This window comes from Spermophilus citellus (assembly GCF_964194105.1).
Source record: "Spermophilus citellus genome assembly, chromosome: 2".
NCBI classification, from domain to species: Eukaryota; Metazoa; Chordata; class Mammalia; order Rodentia; family Sciuridae; genus Spermophilus; species Spermophilus citellus.
In genome coordinates, this window is record NC_138183.1 from 191,040,476 (window position 1) to 191,056,137 (window position 15,662).

The 15,662-nt window shown below is 33.6% G+C and overlaps 1 protein-coding gene across 2 annotated transcripts in view; it reads right to left on the reverse strand.

The window, feature by feature from the left end:
• Window positions 1-15,662, reverse strand: part of ACER3 (alkaline ceramidase 3) — a 180,469-nt gene that overhangs the window by 91,858 nt on the left and 72,949 nt on the right. For both annotated transcript variants that reach the window (XM_081274044.1, XM_081274043.1), the window contains exon 2: window positions 5,413-5,523. In XM_081274044.1, the coding sequence (XP_081130170.1) occupies window positions 5,413-5,523 (111 nt within the window). The remainder of the gene's footprint in view (window positions 1-5,412; window positions 5,524-15,662) is intronic.

Below are 15,662 nucleotides of genomic sequence, written 5' to 3' on the forward strand. Positions count from 1 at the left end.
TTAAAACATCATCTTTACCCCAGTGACTAGAGATGGTATTTTTATCAATACTTGGTAAGCTGATTGTATCCAGGAATTGATATATTTCTTCTAGCTTATCCAATTTGTTGCCATATAACTGTTTACAATAATCCTTCATGCCCCTTGTAATCTTGTGGTATCAGCTATAATAGATTATTTTTCATTTCTGATTTTGAGTCTTTTTTAATCTCTCCAAAAAGCCAATTATTTATTTCATTGATTTTTTCTATTTTTTATACTCTTTTTCTGCTTTGATATTTATTATTTCCTTCCTTCTATTACTTTCAATTTGTTCTTGTTTTTCTTCTTCTTTGCTGAAAGTTGTTTATTTGCAATTATCTTTCCTTTTTGATGTAGACATTTACAACTATAAACTTCCTTCTTTGAACTGCTTTCTTGTATCTCACAAGTTTTGGTATATTGTGTTTCCAAAAATTTCATTCATTTCAAGAAAATTTTAAATTTCCCCTCTAATTTATTAACTCATTGGTTGTTCAGGAGCATGTTCTTTAGTTTCTATGTATTTGTAGTTTTTGAAGTTATTCCATTTACTAATTCTAGTTTTCTATCTTTCTAGTCAGAAACGGTACTTGAAATTATTTAAATCTTCTAACTGTTAAGGCTTAGCTTTGTGACTTGACATAATCTATCACGGAGAATGTTCCATATGTTGTTGAGACAAATGTATATTGGCTACCTGTTGTGGAGAATGTTCTGTAAATGTCTGTTAGGTGTACTTGGTCTAGAGCACAGTTTAAATCTGCTAATTTTTTGTTGATTTTTGTCTAGATGATCTGTCCCTTGCTGTAAGTAGGGTGTTGAAGCCTCCTTCTATTATTGAATTGTAGTTTATGTCTCCCTTTAGATGTACAACATTTGCTTTAATGTGGATATATATATTTACAATTCTTCTATCCACTTTCTGAATTGACCCCTTTATAATTATATAATTACCAACTTTGTCTCTTTTTACAATTTTTGCATGAAAGTCTTTTTTATATGACATTAGTATAGCTGATCCTACTCCCTTTTGGTTTCCATTTGGATAGAATATCACTTTGCATCTCTTCATTTTTATTCTCTGTGTTATTCAATCTGTCAACCTTTTATTTTCTTTTGTAATACTTCGGATTGAACCCAGGATGCTCTATCACTGAGCTATATCCCCAGTACTTTTTATTTTTTTATTGTCAGACAGAGTCTCACTAAGTTGTCCAGACTGGCCTTCAACTTCAGATCCTCCAGCTTTGGCCTCCCAAAGAGCTGGGATTACAAGCATGTGCTGCTGTGCCTAGTTAATCTTTTCTTTCCACACACATATAGATTTTGAATCAAAGAAAGTCATAGGTGAGGTGAGTCTCTTGAAGGCAGCATATAGTTGAGTTTTGTTTTTTCAATCCATTCAGCCACTCTATGTCCTTTAATTAGAGAATTTAATCCATTTACATTCAAGGTAATTATTGATAGGTAAGGGCTTACTATGGCATATTGTTATGTTTTGTAGTTGTTTGGTATGTCCTGTCTTCCTCTTACTGTCTTCCTCTGTAGTTAAGTGATTTTTCTCTAGTATTATGTTTTTATTCCTTGCTTTTTTCAATTATAGGTTTTTGTTTTGTGGTTACCATGAGGTTTACCAAGAATACTCTGTAGTTATATATTTATATTAAGTAAATAAAAACTTAAGTTTGATAACATAAAACCAAAAAAATCTTTATACTTTAACTCCTTTCCTTGACATAATTTAAATTTATGATGTCATAATTACATAATTTTATAATGTATATAACTATTATTTACTACTATTTCAATAGTTTTGTCTTTTACCTTTCATTCTAAAGATGTGTTTATATCCCACCATTTTTTACTTTAGAGCACTCTGCATTTGATTCCATACTTAGTATTTAATGTGAGTTATATGCCTTCAGATAATTTCATGTTACTCATTGATATTCTTTTATATCAGCTTGGAAAACCCTTTCAGCATTTCTTGCATAGTGGGCCTAGAAGTGATAAATTCCTCAGCTTTTTTTTTTTTGGGAAGTCTTTTTCTCTCCTTCATTTCTTTTAAAAAAATATATTTTTAGTTGTAGATGGACATAATACCTTTATTTTATTTATTATTTTTTTTATGTGGTACTGAGGATTAAACCCAGTGCCTCACACGTGCTAGGAAATTGCTCTACCATTGAGCTACAACCCTAGCCCTCTCCTTCATTTCTTAAGGACAGGTTTGCTGGGTACAATATTCTTGGCAGGTTTTTTTCTTTTAGTACTTTTAATATATTATTCTACTTTCTTCCAGCCCATATGGGTTCAACTGAGAATTCTGAAGCTAGGTGTGTTGAGAGTCCTTTTTTATGTTATTTGCTTTTTTTTTTTTTTCTCTTGTTGCCTTCAGGATTCTTCTTTGGCTTTGACCTTTAATAATATGATTATAATGATTCTTGGTGAATTCTTATTTGGATTTAAGAATTTTATGCTATCATTTCTTTAAATAAACTTTCTATCCCTTTATTTTTCTCTATTGCTTTTTAAATTCCAATGACCCATATATTTACTCTTGATGTTATTCCATTAAATCCCTTTAGATTTCTTCCTTCTTTTTTATTGTTTTCTACTCTGACTGTGTATACTCTAATAACCTGTCCTTGGGTCCACAGATTCTTTCTTCTGCTTGATGAGTCATCCTGATGAAGTGCTCTATTACATTTTTCATTTCATTCACTGTATTTTTCAACTCCAGGATGTGTTTGAATTTTTAAAATACTATTTCAATCTCTGTTAAACTTCTCTGATAAATTTCTGAATTATTTCTGTGTTTTCATAAAGTCTATTGAACTTTGTTGTAGTAAGCTCTTTTGAATTCTTTGTTTGACAGGTTGCATATCTCAATCTTACTAGGGTCAGTCACTGGCACCTTATTCTATTTGATGAGTAATATTCTCCTGCTTGTTTTTAATGCTTTTGAATGTTTCCAAACTGAAGAATTAAGGGTTTACTCCAATCTTCATAGTCTGGCTTTGTCATCATCCTTCTTCACTATGTCTGTCGATAAGTTCTAGGCATTCTGATTTGGATTCTGTAAGCCTGTGACTGATGAAGTCATTTTAGCACTAGAGGGTGCCTTAAGACCAGATTTGCCATGAACCTTATGAGGGCTCTAAGGCTGGTGTAGAGCCTAGTTACCTACGTCTATGGAAGAACCAAGGAGTTACCTAGGCTATGTGGAAAACCTTGCTAGGGACTAAAGCCCAGAAAACCTTCCAATTCCTCACACAGGTGTGACAGATGCCCAACTATGGCAATAGGGACTTGAGCTAAAATTGGACCAATCAGGATTTGCTGTGGGACAGAGGATGGTAAGCCCATCCTAACGGAGCACATAGGCATGCATCTCCCAGCAGTTCCTAACAGAGACAAGCTATTTTCCTGACTGCAATGAGAGAGACCAGAGCTAAGAGCAGGCTATCTCAGTATCTGTTGTGAGATGGAGGCTAGCAAACATGTCACAGAGGTTCTGACAGATGGGTAGCTGATGGACTGTTAAAGATGGGCAAGTCTCCTTCTATGTCCTTGTGTGAGTAGTCCTAAGTTAGGACCACAATTGAGGGGAATTGGAGACAAGCAACAGGGTAGCTTTTAGATCTGCTGCCAAAACCAATGTCAGCAGGTAACTGAACCTCTCTGCTAAGGCACTAGAAATTTATGGTTCTTCCTGGACCCCTTGGCAGATGGTATTGATTGTGGGCCCAAGGATTAAATCAAGCCTTTAGGGGAACAGGGCTCTTTCTAGGTTTGAACTCAAGAGCAATATTAGTATATCTGCTGCCTGGTTTTGGGTCTTCATTCTCAAAAGACTCTCCACCAGGATCCCATTCAAGTCTCCTACTTAAATCCTGAGTCTTTTACAAAGGAACTTTTGTCTGTGGGTGGATGCAGACTTCTTGGTGTTATAGGAGATGGAAGTGGGCAACCTTTTTCATTCTATCATTTTGCCAGTCTACCTTTTAAATTTTTTATTCATTTATTTGCTTGAGGCTATTTAATTCAATTAGGAGGAATATGTTATGGTTTTCTTCTGTTTCACAGTTAGTTGTGGAAGGAACTTACATTGGCCAAAATATTTTGATTCTGTTTTCCTTTTAGAGTAATTTTGTATGAAAATCATTTTTTTCCTGTCCATTTTATGTACAGAGTAAAGGTTTTGGGTGAGTTACAAGTTTTTTAGTTTAGGACAGCTCCCTTTGGTCAGACTACTGAAGTTTTTAATATTCTGATCTGATTGTATTTTATAAACATTCTTAAAACAACCCAGGATACAAAGTTAAGGCCTAAGGTCACGGGTGTCTTCTTTTTGAGATAATTCAAGTTCCTTTCTTATAACTCCATGTATATGAATAACAGATTCTGAAGTCTCACAAATTCTATGATTAATTATGGTAGAATCTCACATGATATACTAGTTTATAATTGTGGTAACTGGAAGGCCTTTCTGTCCTTGTATAAATAATACCCCAAGTGAGCTAAAACAAAAGAAATTGTGTTTAGCATTATACAAAACAAATGTTTAGAGTGTTAAATTTAAAACAATAAACTAGAATCCACTTCCTTCACTGTTTTTGTTTTGTTTTGTTTTGTTTTTCCTTTATTATGATGATGTAAGAACATGACACTTTAGGCCCTGGTAAAGTTGATTCATCCATCCATCCACCACTTACTGTGGACCATGGGGGTACAAAGATGACTAAACCATAGTCCCTCCCTCACAGACAAGTGGATAAATTGCAAAAGGTTAGATAAAGTAGGGCATTATTTATTATTAGATAAAGTACGGCATTATTTCCAAAAGTATGAAACTATGCAAAACCATATTATATGTACTTTTTAAAATGTTACATATATTTTAAGAGTACATATGTATGCATATATACATAAAAGCATCTGAGAAAGTTATAATAATCAAAAAATGTCACAAGGATCAAATTCAGGATAAAGGTTAGGTCTTGGGGGAGGAGTTAGGAAGCTAAGGGGGAATCAGGCAGAAATACAAAGGAAGTTTCAATTTTATCTGCACTAGTATAGTCCCTTGAAGTAGGAAAAGTTAAGATCTGAAATAAATATTCCAAACTGTTATGATTTGACAAAGCTGGGTGGTAAGAGATATTTTATGTTAATTATTTTCTGTATGCTTGAAATATTTTATAATTAAAAAAAAGTTCATTCAGTGTGTAGTTCAATTCATTGGAAAGGTTTATGGAGTTTTAATTTTGAAGTTTCAGGATATGTTGTGTAATAACACAATATTGAAAACTACTTTTAGAAATGAAAAAGGAAAATAGTTCACCAGTACATTATATATATATTTTTTTTCAGATGAAATGTTATACATACCTGTGAGTGCTAAATAAGAACCAATGTACCGCTTTTCCAGTCCATCTCTAATACTCTGAATTGCACCCAAAATTGGAGGTATGATCATAATCAGGTTACTCACTGTATTCCCTAGAGGAGAAAAATACAAGAAGATATTTAAATTAACCAATAATACTTTTTAAAAAGACATAATCAATTGGTCCTTAACAACAATTAAATGGGTAACTTCTCAAAAAGACAGTGGAAAGGTTATTTTCAAGATGCCAAAAAATAATAATTTTGTACTCAACAAAAATTTCTTTTAAGAATTCAAGTAAAACAAAGATACTTTCTGACAAATGAAACTAGGAATTTTCCACAGCATATCCACTAATGAAAATTCTAAATTCTAAAAGCAGGCAAGAAAAGGATCTCAGAAAGAAAAGAGATACAACAATAAATGAGTTAGAGAAGGCAGTCTGCATCCATGCTGCTGAAAGTGTAGTTCATGAAAATATACAGAACTGAGTTAATTTTGTATATGGAATTGAAAAGCAACAAACTGGAGTCTACATTTTTCATGTCTTTTTAAAATTTCATTTTTCTAGTAATGCTTTTAGTTTTGAGTAAAACATAAAAGTCAATGAACCTTATCTGATTTTTACTTTCTTCTTTACAAAACAAAGTTCAAACACAAATAACAAAGGAAAAATATAAACCTCAATAGTGGAAATAAGTAGGTAAAATGGGAAAAGAAATGGCTAAAGGATATTTTATAAATTTGATTGTGGGTAGAATAAAGTGCCACAATATCTTCAAAAACCAAATTTTTTCAACATAGGTTCTCATATCAAGACAAATTAACAATTGAGAGAATAATAAAAACATTTTAAAATAATCAAGAATCAAAAAATTATACTTGCAAAGATGACATGAGATCTAAGAAACAGGTGCTGCAACCAAGGAGAAAGTAAAGGCAAGGCCCAAGATCACGTCTGTACAAAAGAAACTAGACCACCCAGTCCAGGTCAGAGTAGGAGAATCAAGAACTGCAGTAAATTCATAGGAAGAAAATTTTTTTTTAAATAACCAATTTTATATGTTAATGTTTGGAAAAAAATGTCAATGGGCACTAGATAGAAATGTTGGAAAATCTGTACTATAGTTTCATGAAACAAGCCTCTATTGCTGTATATTTAGTTCATTTCTCCAATTCTTACCATTACATGCAACACTGTAATGAAAAACCATATATTGTTAGTCTTTCATATCCATGAACTCTGCATTGGTAGATGAACCATCCAGGGATTGAAAATATTTTTAAACATTTGTGTCTGGAACTCTAAACAGGGCAAAGGGGAGGGACGGAAGGGAGGGGAGCAAGGAATGTAAAAAAGATGGTGGAATGAGATGGACATCATTACCCTAAGTTCATGTATAAAGACACGAATGGTATGAATATACTTTGTATACAACCAGAGATATGAAAATTTGTGTTCTATATGTGTAATATGAATTGTTACACATTCTGCTGTCATATATAATAAATGAGAATAACAAATTTGTGTCTGTTCTAAACATGTACAGACTTTTTTCTTGTCATTATTCCCTAAATGATACACTATAACGACTATTTACATAGCATTTACATTATATTAGGTATTATAAGTTGCAGATGATTTAAATATGTGGGATTATATTATCATAGATTACATGCATATACCATTCCATTTTAAATAAGGTACTTGAGCATCTGCAAATTTTGGTTTTCCACTGGGGGATGATCTTAGAACCAATGTAAACATTACTGTGTATGTACGTGTGTGTGTGTGTGTGTGTGTGTGTGTGTGTGTGTAAACATGTATAGTTTCATCTGTAAAACAGACTCTCAAAAATGAGACTTCCAAGTCAAAGAGTAAATCAATCTACTGACCAAAAAAGTATTAAAAGAGTATATAGATGCATTATCCTCTCTCTCATGCATGAGCATAGGGAGCATTTTATATGCCTAAGGACTATTTCCTTTCCTATGGACTAAATATGCCTATCATTTGCCATTTTCTTTACTGGTCTTTCCTTTTTCTATAAGAAGGAGCCCTTCTAGTAAATAGAATATTAGCCTACATTACAAATTGCAATCTCTTTTTTTTAACTTATGACATCTTTTGCTACAAACAATTTTTAACTGTTCTATGCAATAGAATTTATTAATCTCTTCTTTTACTGCTTTTAGATTTTTGAGTTAGTTTTAGAAAGGCCTTTCTACTATAAGATTATAGAGAAATTTGCCCATATTTTCTTCTACTGTTTTTTCCATCATTTCACATCTTTAAATATTTACATTTTAAAGGTTTTGCTCATGTGCTGTATGAATATCACTCAACTTTATCTTTTTCCAATGACTACACAGTTGTGCCAACATGATGCAATTATTAACTATAAAGAATAATGCCTACATATGTTACCAAGAATGTTACCAATGTGCACTATTTGACTCAGTAGCAAATATTATTTACATAGCCACACTGATATTATTGATATTACATCCTAACTATGTAATAAAAATGTTAAGCTCTGATTTTTTTTGCTTTTACTTTTATTTTCTAATTAGTTATACATGACAGTAGAATGCACTTTGACACACTGAAAATAAATAGAGTACAGCTTCTCCTTCCTCTGGCTAAACATGGTGTAGAGTCATATTGGTAGTATAATCATACAGTATATAGGCTGATAATGTCCGTCTCATTCCACGGTCTTTTCCATCCCCACAACTCTTCCCCTTACTCCCCTCGGCACAATCCAATGTTCCTTCATTCTTCCTCACCCACTCACCCCCCATTATGGATTAGCATCCACTTATCAGAGAAAACATTCAGGCTTTAGTTTTTCGGGTTTGGCTTATTTCGTTTAGCACGATTCTCCAGCTTCATCCAAATGGCAAATGCCATAATTTCATTCTTCTTTAAGGATGAGGAATATTCCATTGTGTGTATGTACCACATTTTCTTATCCATTCATATGTTGAAGGGCATCTAAGTTGGTTCCATAGTTTAGCTATTGTGAGTTGAGCTACTATAAACACCGATGTGGCTGCATCACTGTAGCATGCTGGTTTTACATTCTTTGGATATAAATCATGGAGCAGGATAACTGTGTCAAATGATGGTTCCATTCCAAGTTTTCTGAGGAATCTCCATACTGCTGCTCAGAGTAGTTGCATCAACTTGCAGTCCCAACTTTTTCTCCACATCCTTGCCAACACTTATTGTTGCTTGTATTCTTGATAATTGCCATTTCTGACTAGAGTGAGATGAAATCTTAGAGTAGTTTTGATTTGCATTTCTCTAATTGCTAGAGATGTTGAACATTTTTTCATATGTCTGTTGATCGATGGTATTTCTTCTGTGAAGTGTCTGTTTAGTTCCTTCGCCCATTTATTGATTGGGTTATTTGGGTTTTTGATGTTAAGTTTTTTGAGTTCTTTATATACCCTGGAGATTAGTGCTCTATCTGAGGTGCATGTGGTAAAGAATTCCTCCCATTCTGTAGGCTCTCTCTTCATGTTATTGATTGTTTCTTTGCTAAGAAGCTTTTTAGTTGAATCCATCCCATTTATTGATTTTTGATTTTACTTATTAAGGTTAAGCTCTGATTTTAATGAGAAAATGTAGTGGGGTAAAGTAGGTGGTATAAGAAAGCTAAATCCATGGACTGGGGATATGGCTCAAATAGTAGTGCGCTTGCCTGGCATGCGTGAGGCACTGGATTAGATCCTCAGCACCACATAAAAATAAAATAAAGATATTGTGTCCACCTAAAGCTAAAAAATAAATATTTAAAAAAAAGAAAGCTAAATCCCCAACCACCAAAACTGGAAGACAAGAGACAATATCATTTTTTATTGATTCTCTTTAGTTATACCTGACAGTAGAATCAGTTCTGATAAAATTATACATGAATAATTATATATTATTCTAATTAGGACACCATTCTGTGGATGTACACAATGGTGGGTGTTGAGAGCCACAGCCGAAGGGGCCCCAGCAAACTTTCAGACTGCCAGCTGATGATTGGCTCATAGTGGCCCCAGCAACTTCTAGCTGATTGGCTCCTCTGCGGTGATGCTCATTGGGCTGTTTCCCCGCCCTTTCAGACTACGGAGCTGCTCATTGGGGGACTTGTTTTGGCTCCGCCCACGCGACCCAGCCAATCAGCCTCAAGAGCAGGAGGAGTGGGGGAGGGGGAGAGGCTTGTGGGAAGCCGGTGGTGGCAGTTGGGCTCTGAAGGTTTTCCTGAGGAGCTATTTTGTTTGGCGTGTGTGGTTCTAAAAATAAAGTTCATTTCTTTTGACAAGTGGCTCCTGAATTGTGCCCAGCCAGACTGCGGCAGGTGGGATTCGCTTAGTTTTTTTCATATATGTAATTAGAAAAATTATGTCACATCTTTTATGATTTCACATCTTCAAATATTTAAATTTTAAATATTTTTGCTCAATGCTTTATGAATATCACTCAACTTTATCTTTTTCCAGTGACTCTGCAGTTGTAACAAGATGAAATTATTAACTATAAAAATTAACAAAAATGTAATACAAAGATAAAAATCACAGTGTCTAGTATTCATTCCACTGTCTTTCCTATTCCTAGCTGGCCTCCTTCCCTTCATTCCCTGTTGTCTAATGTACTAACGTTTTCTTCTCCGCCCCTTATTGTGGTTTATTTTTCGTGTATCAATGAAAACATTCGACCTTTAATTTTGGGAAACTGGCTTATTTCACTTAGCATGATAGTCTCCAGATTCATCCATTTACTATTAAATGAACAGACAAAATCTTAAATTTACAGATCCAGAAATAGAATAAGCAAGTTTTTAGAAATGTGGAGCCAAAATTCTAGGGGAAAAAATGTGTTAAAAGATTATTGCTAGGGCTGAGGATGTGGCTCAAGTGGTAGCGCGCTCGCCTGTCATGCGTGAGGCACTGGGTTCGATCCTCGGCACCACATAAAAATAAAATAAAGATATTGTGTCCACCTAAAACTAAAAAATAAATATTAAAAAAATATTATTGCTAGACTTCCATTTCCATATAATATAAAGAAATAAGAACTAGATATATCCTCTCACATAAAATAACAACAAAAAGGACAAAATATATGAAATACATCAAGCATTGAAAGCAACAATTCCTGAGAAACAAGAAACAAATGGTGAAATTTATGACTGTCCTAGCCCACTGCCTAGTGTATTCAGGTTGTAGCATAGGGAGGAATACCCAAGGGGAGCCTGGCATACTCCCAGAGTTGAGGAAACAGAGCTAAGAGTTCAGGAAGATCAAGGTGACTATGAGAGTAGGTGAGAGAGAGGTTCACGGAGAAACAACTCTAAGATCTATAAAGGTACCCCTTACTATTCAGCAGAAGACTGATCTGCATACACATATAAGGAAACTGCCTCAAAGCCAGTAAAGAAGAATCTGAAAAGACTGGAGGAACAGTACGTGGTACTCAGTATCTGTTGAGAAACAGTATCTGTTGCCACAAGCCAGATAGTAGAGTTCTTATTTACCTGGCATTGGATAATCAAGATGGCCTTTCTCTCAGTATTACAGAATCAATTAACATCAGACTGAGTTGTCTTCCAACCATACCTAACAAATCATATAGGCAAAATTCAAAAGGATCAACTCTTTCCAAGTAACTTAACTGATTCTCAGAATAAAACTCAGAAGTATTTGGTATGATATGCAGAAGCTAGTCCAAAATAAGGGAGGAAAAAAGAGAGAAAAAGATAAAGGGAAAAGGGGAGAGGGGACTCTGTGAAAATAGAAGAAAGATCAGTGGAACAGATGAAGGAGGTGGGGGATGCGATAAGGGAAGAACTATGGAATGAAAAAAAATGACAGCAAAAAGATCAGCAGAGGGAAGGAGGAGGGGAGGAAAAGGGGAAGTACTAGGGACTAAATTAGAGCAATTATATTCTATGCTTTTATAATTATGTCAAAATGAATCCTAATGTTACATTTAACTTAAAATAACCAATTAAAAATTATTTGGTGATCCAAAAACATATCCAGTATAAAACAAGATAAAAATCACAATGTCTAATATCCAATCAAAGACTGCCAAGGCAAAGCTGGGTATGAAGGCACAGGCTGGTAGTCCTAGCTATACCAGAGGCTGAGGCAGGAGGATCACTTGAGTCATGAGTTCTAGACCAGCTTGGGTAACACAGAGATCCCCATCTCAAAAAACAAAGATTATTACCAAGTATACAAAGAAGCAACAAACATGACCCGTGGGGAAAATGATCTATTAAAATTGATCCAGAACAGACACAGATGTTTGAATAGCAGACAAGGATTAAAACAGTTCATGTAAAAGCCTAGAAAACGCAAAATAACTTATAGTGACAGAAAGCAGTGCATGTGGGGGAGGGTGAGAGGACAGTGCAATGGAAGAGGGCTTACAGAGGGACACAAGAAAACTTGGAAGTGATAGATATGTTCACTATTTTGATTGTGGCAATGGTTTCATGGGTCAAAATGTAAGGTATACATTTTCAATAAGTACAGCATATCATACGTCAATTATACCCCAATAAGGCTATCTTTAAAAAAATTGCCACCAGGGAGAAGAATTAGAAGCCAGAGAGGGAAAGAAGGGAAGACCATTGTTTTCTGGTTTGTTCCACATCTTTTAAAACTATCTATGCTTTTATTTAATTTTAATGTATTCCTATGATAAAATAAAAATTGATTTTAAAGAATTTAGGAAAGGAATTAAAATAATTGGAGGTAGTTTCATAGATGTGGTAAGACTTGAACTAGACCCTAGAAAGAGAGAAAAGAACTAAAATCTACTAAGCCTATTAAGTTATTGGACTTTACATTTTATATATGTTAACTTATTTGCTTCTCATAACCTCATGAAGTATTATTTTCTCCATTAAATCAACAATAAAAGCAGGCTAAGAGGTTGTATAATTTATCCAAGTTTGCAAATGATGGAATCAAGAATTTATTCTAGGCCTATCTGTACTTAAAGTCAAAGTTCTTCCCACTAGATGCAGCAGTACATTTGCACAAAGAGGTACAAATTAATATTCTAAAAATTATATAAAAGGGAATATATTAAGTAAATTCCAAATTATGCAAATAACAAAGAAATTTGCCAAAATGGAACATGAAAATGTAAGGTGAGGAGCCAGGCTGAAAGTTAGATAACCAAATAACAGTTATCAATGGCTTTAAGTAAAACTGTATTTGTTGTATATTTTTACCATTCAGTAGAGTTGTAAGACTCACACTAATGAAAATCTTTACTGATGACTGATATAAATGAATTGAAACTTAAACACACCCAAATAAACATATAATATTAAATTTAGCTGAGACATCAACAGTATGGAAATCACGAATATTTTTCAAATGACCTTGAGGCCAGGGATGAAGGGAGGGTCCTAATCACTATAAGGTCCTAAGGACAACACAAAGTTTTAAAAACTTAAAAGAGGAATTACAAATCACAAACAAAGGCATTTGAGAGACAGAAGGACTATCCAGAAGAAAACATCTAAAGATAGAAAGATGGCAGCAGGCTATTCTGTGTATGGAAAAAGAATATCAACATGCTACCTAACAGAGGTAAAAATGAAAAGAGCTAGATAAGGATCATTCAACTTCCCTCTGCTCCAATTTGGCTTCCCTTTGTAATGTTTGCTTTTTGTCTGTTTATGGCACCATACTTTAAACAAATCAGAGATACTAAAGCATTCAGAGAAGAAAAACAAAGGAATAATTTACTTATTATTAATTAAAACATGTTATATGAAAAATGGCATGACTATGCCCTCAAATATCTGAAAGATTATTAAACTAAAGGTGATAGAGCTGGCTATATTTCTAAAATACCCAAATTAAAAAATCAATGGCGTTGCAAGAAAGAAGATTTAAGGCATTTGATATTCCATCATTTAAGCCATATAGTTTTTTTCAAGGATTTATAGGTATATATTCCCTGAATTCTCAAGAAAATTATTGTCTTTTGTCTTTATGCTTAAAAAATGACTTAGCTATAAATGTTCTGGTCACTCTTTCCTTCAACAATTTGTAAGTTCTGTGCTGTTTCTTCCAAACTGATTGTGACTATGGAGAAGTTAAAAGAAGCCTAAATTTTCCCTTCTGGATGACTTGCTTTTTCTATCTGGGTCTTTCTTTGTACTTAAAGCTACATATTTGGGTAGCTAATGGGCTTCCAGATCAGATGAAGATGCTACACTGGTTGTTTCTCTGTATTAAAACTAAGTCAACACGGGATTACTCTAAAAACATCACTCTTGAGTCAGGGTGACAACTTGAACCTAAAACTCCAGAAATAATTTACAACATATCAAAGCATGTCTCACGCCTAGGAATAAATCTAACAAAGATACACAAGACATAACAAAACTCTCAACAGGTTTTGGGTATAAATTGATAATCTGATCCTAAGGATTATATGAAAATGCAAAAGACCACAAAGAGCCAAATCAATCTTATGTAACAAAAAAAATGATGTATTTACCCTGCTAGTTATCAAGATAAATTAGGCAAGGATAAATAGAAGAGATAAGATTCCAAGACCAAACTAACATTTACAATCACCTGATTTACAACAAATGTTATCCTGCAATGTAGCAGGGAAAAGATGGTCTTTTCAGTAGAGGGTACTAGATGAACTGAATGTTAATATGAGAAAAAAATGAATCTGGACCCTAAGCTCATATTCCTTACACAAAAACAATTCCAGGTATACTACAGATCCTAAATGTAAAACGTTAAACAAAACTTTTAGAAGATATGGAAAAACATGTTCATGACCTTGGCATAAGAATAAAAAGCTGTTTTTTAAAAAGCTGATTTAAAGACTAATAGATATAAAATTATTTTGTAATTAAGAGACCATATAAATGATAGCTAACTTAATTTTACTTAAAAAAATAATATTATACATATAGGGTTGTGAATGCAGTTCAGTGGTAGAACATTAGTCTTACATGTGTGGGTCCTGGGTTCAACCCCTAGCAGCACTAATAATAACAACAATAATAATATACATAGAATAATTAAGAAGAATTATTAACTATAAGAGGGAATTTGAGCAATTAGGGACTAGCTAGTAAGACTTCTAGGTATAGAATCATATCATCTGCAAAATAGTGATAATTTGAGTTCTTCTTTTCCTATCTGTATCCTTTTAATTTCTTTTTGTCTGTCTCATTGCTCTGGCTAGAGTTTCATTTTAAGTTTCATGTTAAATAGAAGTGGTGAAAGAGGGCATCCCTGTCTTGTTCCAGTTTTTAGAGGGAAAGCTTTCAGTTTTTCTTCACTTAGAAATGATGTTGGCCAGGGACTTAACATACATAGCCTTTACATTGTTGAAATATATTATTGTTATCCCTAGTTTTTGAACATGAAGGAATGCTGTATTTTATCAAACGCTTTCTCAGCATCTATTGAGATTATCCTATGATTTTTATCTTTGAGTCTATTGATGTGATGAGTTACATTTATTGATTTCTGTATGTTGAACCAACCTTGCATCCCTGGGATGAACTCTACTTGATCATGGTACGCTATCTTTTTGATATGTTTTTGTATTCGATTTGCCAGAATTTTATTGAGAATTTCTGCATCTATACTCATTAGAGATATTGGTCTGAAGTTTTCTTTCTTTGATGTGTTGTTTTGTCTGGTTTTGGAATCAGGGTAATATTGGCCTCATAGAATGTGTTTGGAAGTGTTCCCTCTTTTTCTATTTCATGAAATAGTTTGAGAAGTATTGGTGTTAGTTCTTCTTTAAAGATCTTGTAGAACTCAGCTGTATATCCATCCAGTCCTAGCTTCTGATGGTGTCTTCTATTTCCTTACTTGAAATCGCCCTGTTTAAATTTTGTATATCATCCTAATATGCCTCTAGAAATATGTTGATGCCTTCGATATTTTCTATTTTATTGGAGTACAAATTTTCAAAATAATTTCCAATTATCTTCTGTATTTCTGTAGTGTCCATTGTAATATTTCCTTTTTCATCATAGATATTAATAATTTGAGTTTTCTCTCTCCTTGTCTTCATTAGCATGGGTAATGGTTTATCAATTTTATTTATTTTTTTAAAGAACCAACTTTTTGTTTTGTCAATTTTTTTTCAATTGCTTCTTTTGTTTCAATTTCATTGATTTAAGTTCTGATTTTAATTATTTCCTGTCTTCTACTGCTTTGGGGTTGATTTGTTTTTCTTTTTCTAGGA